Genomic DNA, 8,791 nt, shown 5'->3' on the forward strand with positions numbered 1-8,791 from the left:
GGAGTTAGTGAATTGGGAAAGTTTCCTGCGAAAAAAATAATTCTGATTGTGTTATCTTAATAGGTAAGACCCCACGCGTTTCATGAAAAAAGCGCTAAACCATATTTTTTTCTTTAAAGAAAAACTATCAAATTTTCTTTTCAAGTTTTTAAACATGTGTATTTCAACAAACAAAGAAACATGTTTTTACATTTTTTGATTACAAAATGGCCGTTAAAAGATTCAGTTTCCACTATGATTTCTATGGAGGTGAGAGCTTGAACAATTTGACATACCTGCGCGAACTTGAAAGAAAACAAAATTCAATTTATGCCCGCCGCGATGAATGAAATATTTGGTTCGTTTCCCTTGTCATTCGTTCTCTCGACACAGCGCAGTGAGGTTCGGACATGTTCGGTTTCAGAAGCAAACTGAATTTTGTTCCTATTCTACCTATAAGAATTGAGCAAAAGTGCACCAGATACAGATTACGCAGTTCACTTATGCTCGAAAATGTGGAAGCTGCCAACTTCTGTCTTCAAATTGTCTACATAATCAAATGAATGCTTTGGTTGGTGAATGAATTTGTATTTCCTCAGCGCTTAAGCATTCAATCCTACGTGAAATTTCAGTCAGTTGGAAAGTTAATGAATGAGGGAGGCGATGAATCTGAATGTTGGTTTCGGTAAATACAAGCAGAATTAAGTAACTGATTTTAAAATTTCGCAGCACTGATGGAGGTTAAATTCAGCGGACGAATAACGACTATGAATCGCTATCGGTAGCTTTCGAATTTTGAGGGTATTTTTAAATATGCAATGATTAAGCGCATTTTGAGAAAAAAAAATGTGGGGATTTAATTTTTTACGACGCGTCCGATTTGTGAAATGGCGGTTTTAAGAAAATAAATGTTGTTGTATTCTGACACAGGTTTCGATTCTGAAGTCATTGTTCAAATTGTAGTGTGCTAGGTCTGCTCTTTTTTTCACGTGACGTGGAGGAAAGCTGTTTTTTGGAAGTTGGCATGAATTTTTTTCTCGTTATAGCCTGTCGCCGTGAGTTAAGGTATCTTAATCATATCTTTTACAGCTGATACGAAAGAAACATGATGGTTCTCAGTATTTTAAAACGTTTTATTATTAGCTATCATCACATGAGAAGCATGTTTACTTTGAACTACAACAGTGCTGGAATTCTAACGCAATGCTTGCCGCAATTTGTTGACTACTCTAATGATCTAGTTGCTAGGGGTAGATCACTAGTGATGCGTTTTTAAAAATCAGTAAAATTAAATGCATTTCTTTCCATCTAAATAGAAATTCATAATGTATTTTGCGTTGCGTTTAAGACGTCAAAACCCTACAAAAACTAGCCCTACATTCAACAAAACGTCGAACAAAATGGATCAACGCAGGACGTTTGTTAAACAAACTTTTCTGCGAGGGAGTGCCAAGTTGATGCAAAAATGGAAATTAAATGCATTTTTTCCAATTTGATGCAAATTTGTTATACATTCCTAGAGTGATCTGCCGCTAGGCGTGCACTCAATTTTTTAAAGTCATGAACTGCCCATGATTGCAAATCAGTCTAATAAAGATCGGAAAGAAGGCAGAGTGAAATCGCCTAGGATAATATTTACGTCAGCGGGTTCCACCATCGCAACGACGAAGGTTAATGACTGCAAATGTAAGACAACGGACGAGGTATCGCGAATACTGTATGGTGGAAAATAGGCTTTGCACTTTAAATTTGGTTTTTTAGCTTGTGGCGTACGCTTACCGCGAAACTGGCAGCACGGAACGATAGCATTCAGAAATAAACAGTCATACAAGTAACTCGTGCTTTTATTCGTTCCCGGAAATCTTCCGCTCGAAACATATCGATCCCATGATTGGTGACCCCGACGGTCCCTCGCGAATCCGGAAACGACGCGTAACGAAAACTAGCAGTTATGATGCAGAACGACCAGCAAGAGGCGGCTGCCATAGCAGTCAAATTTCCCGATTGTTGGAAATCGGATCCAAGTATGTGGTTCGCCCAGCCCGAATCTCATTTTGCCCTGACCGGAGTTGTACTGGATGTGAAAAAATTCCACTACAATCGGGAAGTCGCGGACCATCTGCCCTTCAGCTTCAGCATGGATAAAAAATTCGAACATACGGAAATCAGTTGCTAGCAACCGACCTCGGATTACGTCGTAGATTTTCATGAAACTTTTTGCTGGCCGACATTACTTCGACGATAATAAGTGCCGATTTTCTTGCGCACTTTGGACTTTTGGTGGATTTAAGCAACAAACGTTTTATCGACGGAGGTACGGAATTACATGCTATTGGGAGCTGGATGACACCTACTATCGTCGGTGTTACTACAGTAGCGTCCGATCATTCATACCGTAATTTACTTTCAGAGTTTCGCGAAATTACGACTCCCTCACGATACGCATGAAAATTCATCATGATGTAATGCATCACATCCAGACAACCAGTCCACCCGTGGCCTGCAAAGCCCGCAAAATGGCTCCGGATAAATTACGAGCAGCAAATCTGGAATTCGAATCAATGATAAAGCTTGAAATTTATCGTCCGCCCAAGAGTAGCTAGGCCAGCCCTCTCCATTGTGTCCCCAAGAAAAATGGCGATTGACGGTTCGTCGGCGACTACAGAAGCCTAAATCGTGTGACCGTACCAGATCGCTACCCCGTATCTCACATACACGATCTGTTAAACAACTTTCTAGATACTCTAGGATTTTCACAACTCTCGGCTCGCGCTTATTATTATGTTTCTGTTGAAGAAAGTGGTGTGCCAAGAACGGCTGCCATCACTCCGTTCGGCCTGTTCGAGTTTACTAGGATGCAATTCGGGCTGTGTAAGGCCAGTCAGACATTCCAGCGTTTCATGCACCGTCTCTTCGGCGATTTGAACTTTGCCGTCGTCTTCGTCGATTGCATTTGTATAGCTTCAGCGACAGAAAAAGAGCATCAAGAACTTGTACGAATCGTTTTTCATTTTCTGGATAAGTGTAGGTTTGCCCTAAAAACGTCGATTTTATAGGATATGACATCAGCGAACACGGCATTTACCCCAAGCGGCAACGTTGCAGAATCTTCTTCAAGACTTAACTCCGGGTAATCGTGAAAATGACACCAGAGAGCTTCAGTGGAACCCGGACGCCATACATTCCTTCTCGCAATGTTAGGAAAACTTGGCAAATGCAATACTGTTGCAGTATCCAGACTCATCGAAACCTATGGCATTGATGGTTGACGCATCAGATTCCGCAGCGGGGGCAGTCTTGCAACAGTATGTAAACAAAGTTTGGACGCCTTTGGGATTTTATTCGCAAAAACTTTCACCAACATAACGGATCGGTGTTCGGTCGCGAGCTGACGGCCATTAAGCTAGCCGTGAAATACTTCAGACACCTCGTCGAAGGCAGGAGATTTGGGATATATACCGATCACCGTCCATTAACATACGCTTTGGATTCAAATTCGAACCATCTGCCGCACGAAGAGAGCTATTTGGAATTCATTGGTAGCTTTACCAAAGATATGAGGCATATCAGCGGAAAGGATAATTTTACAGCCGATGCGATATCTAAAGCAAACACAGTCGGAACCCCTTCACTCGTTGATTTCGCCCAGATGGCCAAAAATTAAGAAAATAATGCAGAATTACATCGCCTCCTGGACGAAAAAAATAACATTCATTAAAGCTAGAGTTAAGACCTGCTTACGGAGGAAAATTAACATACTGTGAAGTTTCAGACAATCATCGCCTTCGTGCCGAAACAGCTCCGCTTCCAGGTTCTGCAAAGTATCAACGAGATCTCTCATCCTGGCATAAGAGCAATGAGAAAACTACTTGCAGAAAGGTACGTATGGCCAGAATATGAATCGAGACGTGACACGTTTCGTGAAAGGTTGCACAAACTGTCAACTGTCGAAGAGCCATCGGCATACCGCATCAGCCTTCAAGGAATTTGAACTGTCTAAAAATCGTTTTAAGCAGGTGCATATAGATCTAGTTAGGCCTCTGCCAGTCTGCGAATGAAACTAATATCTACTAACAATGGTACAGTCGTGATTCGCTGGTTGGGCCACACCTCTATCCAACTAACGAATTTGATTCGTTAGTTGGACCGACTGACAGATGTCAAAAACACTCCAAGGGAGACGCTAGGATTGTAATTGCATCTATTCACATCTCTAATAATTGTCAGATTGATTGTCAAAGTAAATGTGACATTAGATTTTGACATTCAGATGCTTTTTAGTTGGACAATGGTCCAACTAGCGGAGGTCCAACTAAAAAACGGTCCAGTTAAAAAGTGTCCAACCAGCGAATCACGACTGTATATCATCGATATTTTTAGTGACGTCTCCATCTATTGAGTCCTGGCCGGTACAGGCGAGCTTGTCGAAAACCTCATCAACATCAAACATATGCTTCTCACACGCAGAAGAATCAGGCCTTTTGGAAACAACAAAACGTTTAGTTGAATTTCAAACCTGACGAATGACTTTTTCAAACTGAAATGGTCGTTTCCCGAAAGCGTGTATTTGGTTTATATTTCTGTTTAAATAGAAACATTGTTGAAACAAAATAAAATTTGTTTTATCAAACTGATCCCTTTGTTAAAAACCAACAGAATATTTGTTTGATTTAAACTAAATTTGAGTTGTTCTCTCCTTTGGTTGATAATAAAGATTTTTTTTGTTACTTCGAACTTGTTTGTTCGCTTGAACTTATCATGATTTTCATGTTTCAAACGAAATATTTGTTGAAGCTATTGAAAAGTCAACAAATGAATTTGCTGGCAATTTCAAACAACAGTATGTAGGGATTCAGTAGGCGTATTGGTTTCCTGGTAAACGTGGATATCTAGTATCTATGGATAACTGAAATATAACAAATAGGTAGCTAGTGGCTAAGCAAAATAAATGAGAAATAATTTTAATATTGCGACTAGTTGCTAAGGAAAATAAAAAAGAAAGGAAGTTTCCTCAGTCTTGTGATTGGCGTTGTAGGAAGAACAGCGAGTTTAGAACGCTCCAATCAGTAATTCCGAAATGGCCTTCTCCTCCGGATACGACACAGATATTGATTGTATCAAACCTGAATTTTGTTTATCACTATATAAAACAAGAAAATTGTTATTTAAAACCAAAATTTTTGTTTCTTTAGAAGATCCAGCCACCAAAACAAATTCTCTCCAGTGACAGGTTTTGTGGTTTTAAAATGGGATCTATATCGAGATTTCTTTACTTTTATGAGGGGAATATTGTTAAATGGATGTTCCATGTTTTTTTTCAATTCAGAAATAATTTCAAATAATTTTATAGTTGGGGGCGATTTTCACGAATGGGCATTTTTTCGCATTTTGTTGTAACTATTCTGCAAAATTTAATGGGTAAATCGTACCCAGGTTGCCGTAAAAGGTTTACACTCATTATTGAGTACAAGCTCTTTACCCATTAAGTGGTTTATTCCAAAAGAGATTATAACTCGCTGTTAACACCGAAAATTTATCATCGCGCGCCTACATATGTTAGGTCCATTAGTTTGACACATATTGCCCCGGGTACACACATGTCAAGCTAATGGATACAATATGCTAGAGCGAGACTTTGTGTTTCAGTCCGTGAAAACATGGAGACAATAGCGCTTTGCTCCCTCTAGTAGTTATAATCTCTTTTGTCATTCCGCTTTTATTGAAAATGGGTAATTCTACGCATTAATGAGTACTTTATTTCGTCAGAATATTCAATTTTGTTAAATTCATCAAAATGCACCGCGATTTCGATACCTCACAGCTCTACTATATTTTTCGGTAAATACACGTCACATTCGAGCAGTAGCTCAATATTATTCGATCGGTAATTCGTTTCGCGCTACCAGGCTCAACCCCTTCGTAGTTGCTCATTCTGACACTTTCCTTTGTTCTGTCGTCTTTGCGCATCACCTTGGTGGTTGGGCTGCTGCTGGTGGTTTTCGCCGTTTTCTTGCTGATACACGCATTTTGCATTTGTGTAGTGGTGGTGTTTCTTCATCGTAGAGCAGCGTAAAAATCGCTGCTTTCTGATGTGACGAATTCTTTTTTTCGTTTCACATCCAGCCAGCAGAAAAGAAAAAACATTTTTCGCGAACTTTACGGCCCATCCCCGGACCTGAGCTTACTGTCCGCGGTGCGTCGGTTGTGTTGGGAACCGTGTCCAGCTGGTGCGAGGTGAGTACACTTTAGGTTTCGGATCATTTTTCCGAACGTTTTCCACGGGCAGGGGATTGCCCTCAAAAAGAAAGAGGAATGGAAAAAAAGCATCGACATTTTGACACTTGCCTTTCTGTGCGCTCTGTACGCTGCACTCGCCCCCGACATTCCTCCTCGGTGCTTTTTTTTCTCTTTATTTCGATTTTCACTGAGTTTACTCTTTGTTTGGTGTGCCATTTGCATTTAGCGCTGTGGGGTGCTTTCCCCGAAAAACGATTACGAAGGAACAGCAGGAAGGTTTCTCTGGACAGCAGCAGCTGCTGAAGAAAGGATTGTGGATCCATTGACAAGGGAAGCGGAGCAGGCGGAAAAAGCTCAGTGGCTGTTGCAGCAACGAAAAGCAAGCATTGAAATCTGAAGCAGTAGAAGCATCAACCGCAGGTGGTGGCGGAGGAGGAGGTAAGTGTTTAGGTTTTGATTTGCTCTGTTATGTGGGATGGGTAGCGCAGTAGGAGGTGTATGTGCCTACTCTTCTGCGGTTAGAAAAGTCTGCCTATTGTGCAATGGTTATTATTTGTGTTGTGCGTAGGCATTAGCTTTTTCTGCTGACGGAGAGATACAGTTGGAAGAATCGACGGGAAAAAGATGCGCATTAAATCGAGACAGTCAGCTTTTTCTTATGTCAAAGTTTAGGATGGTGGATTTTGGAAAGCATTGTTAATTTTGAGGCTTGTATAAGGTTAGTTTTGTACAAATAACTCGGCGGGTTGCGTAATTAGTTGAAAATCGTTGCAAGCATCAACTGAGGTAAAACTTTATTATGTAAATTGTAGGGGTATTAATTGGAACGTCCAACCGAGGGAGTCGAAGTAACCGGTCAAAGAAACTAGAACCGTTGACGTTTAGGCTTTACATAATTTCAACACATTTTGTGTACGTGGTTTAATTTTGTGTTATGACTCAAGTTCAAGTAGGAAAATAATGTTCAAATCTGATATCAGATTTTAGGATAAGTCTCACAAGTATTTCTTCCTCCAGGTGCAAGAAAACCCCGTCTCACGATGGAGTCCTTGGTTGCGCTAATGGACGCTCCCGCTGGACCGTCCACGTCATCGAAATCAGCAACCGAACCGTTGGCAGCAACTCCTGCTAGCCAAGAGATTTGCAAATTCTACAAACTGGGAACCTGCCGTTATGGGGGATCTTGCCGCAATGCGCACACCATCGATACATCGTCTTCGGAGATAGCTGCTCAGCCGGTACCGGTTGAACAAGGTCCGAGCGGTAGCAGCAACAGCAGCACCGTCCCCACCGCCATGTCGAGCAGTTTTAAAATCGATCCACTAAAGTGGATAAATGCACCGGAGTTTATCCCGAAATCGAAGCAATTGCCACCTTCTGCCCCCGATCCGATAGCGATGCTGATGGACGAAGAATGTGATGCCGACGCGGAGGATGGGGATCCGGATGAGAACGTGCCGGAGGTGGAGGAGGATGATGAAACCGATCAGCCGACGGGTAGTGGTCTGTCGTATGCTGCCATTGTTACACTGAACAACAACCATAACGGGCTGGGCATCATCGAGGAACATGCGGATTCGGTGCTCTGTCCATACTATGAAAACAGCGGAGTTTGCATGATGGAAGGTTGTCCCTACGAGCACGGCGAGCTGTGTGAATTGTGCGGTAAGTTCTGTCTGAATCCGGCAGATAAGGAACAGCAGCGGCTGCACAACGTCGAATGCATTAAGCAGCACGAGCTGGACATGGAGCACTCGTTTGCCATACAGCGATCGAAGGACAAGATCTGCGGTATCTGCCTGGAGGTGATCCTGGAGAAGCCAGGGAGGGAGCAGCGTTTCGGCATTTTGCCTAATTGTAATCATATATTTTGTCTGGAGTGCATCCGGACGTGGCGGAAGGCGAAGAACTTTGAGAATAAGATTAAAAGGTTAGTTGGAAGTTGTTGAGGGTGAATGGGTGTAATAATGTTTTTTTTTTTGTCATTGCAGGGGTTGCCCAACGTGCCGCATCTCTTCGGACTTTGTCTGTCCCAGCATTGTGTGGGTGGATGGTCGTGACGAGAAGGACAAGTTGATCAACGATTACAAGAAGGCTTGCAACACGACTCACTGCAAACATTTCAAGCAGGGTTCGGGCAAGTGTCCGTTCGGGAACAAGTGCTTCTACAAGCACGCACTGCCGAGCGGTCAGCTGGTGGATGTCGGTGGACCTTCGCGGCAGTCGGAGAACCGACTGCGTATAAGCCATCTGCAGGTTAGTGGGTGTCCTAGCGTGGTAGGGTTTGGGTAACAGTAGTATTTATGCGAAGACTACATATTAAGAAGACTGACATCTCTTTCATTCTCCCATACAAATGAGAAGTGACAGAGGTTGCTCTGTTGTACGGGAGCGGGCCATTTGGCATAATGGACGTTTGGCATAATTATTTTTAACTTCTGGAAAACGGTCATTTGGCTTAATTTTGCAAAGTTATCTCACTGAAGGTCATTTGGCATAACAGACGAATTTATAGTTTATCAGCGAATGACCCATGAGGTTAAAGCTGAGGTGAGCAATAATTATGTGTTGCTTT

At 42.1% G+C, this 8,791-nt stretch overlaps 1 protein-coding gene across 2 annotated transcripts in view; it reads left to right on the forward strand.

Annotated features, from left to right (window-relative positions):
• Window positions 1–5,928: 5,928 nt before the first annotated feature.
• LOC131689286 (probable E3 ubiquitin-protein ligase makorin-1) overlaps window positions 5,929–8,791 on the forward strand; it is a 14,804-nt gene continuing 11,941 nt past the window's right edge. Inside the window, exons 1-4 of one of the 2 annotated variants that reach the window (XM_058974270.1) lie at window positions 5,929–6,213; window positions 6,443–6,654; window positions 7,234–8,146; window positions 8,208–8,472. In XM_058974270.1, coding sequence (XP_058830253.1) covers window positions 7,257–8,146; window positions 8,208–8,472 — 1,155 coding nt within the window. In that variant the 5' untranslated portion in view covers window positions 5,929–6,213; window positions 6,443–6,654; window positions 7,234–7,256. Of the gene's footprint in view, window positions 6,214–6,442; window positions 6,655–6,700; window positions 6,935–7,233; window positions 8,147–8,207; window positions 8,473–8,791 lie in introns of those variants that run through there. The other variant, XM_058974278.1, reaches the window with a different exon arrangement.

This window comes from Topomyia yanbarensis, chromosome 1 (genome assembly GCF_030247195.1).
Source record: "Topomyia yanbarensis strain Yona2022 chromosome 1, ASM3024719v1, whole genome shotgun sequence".
NCBI lineage: Eukaryota > Metazoa > Arthropoda > Insecta > Diptera > Culicidae > Topomyia > Topomyia yanbarensis.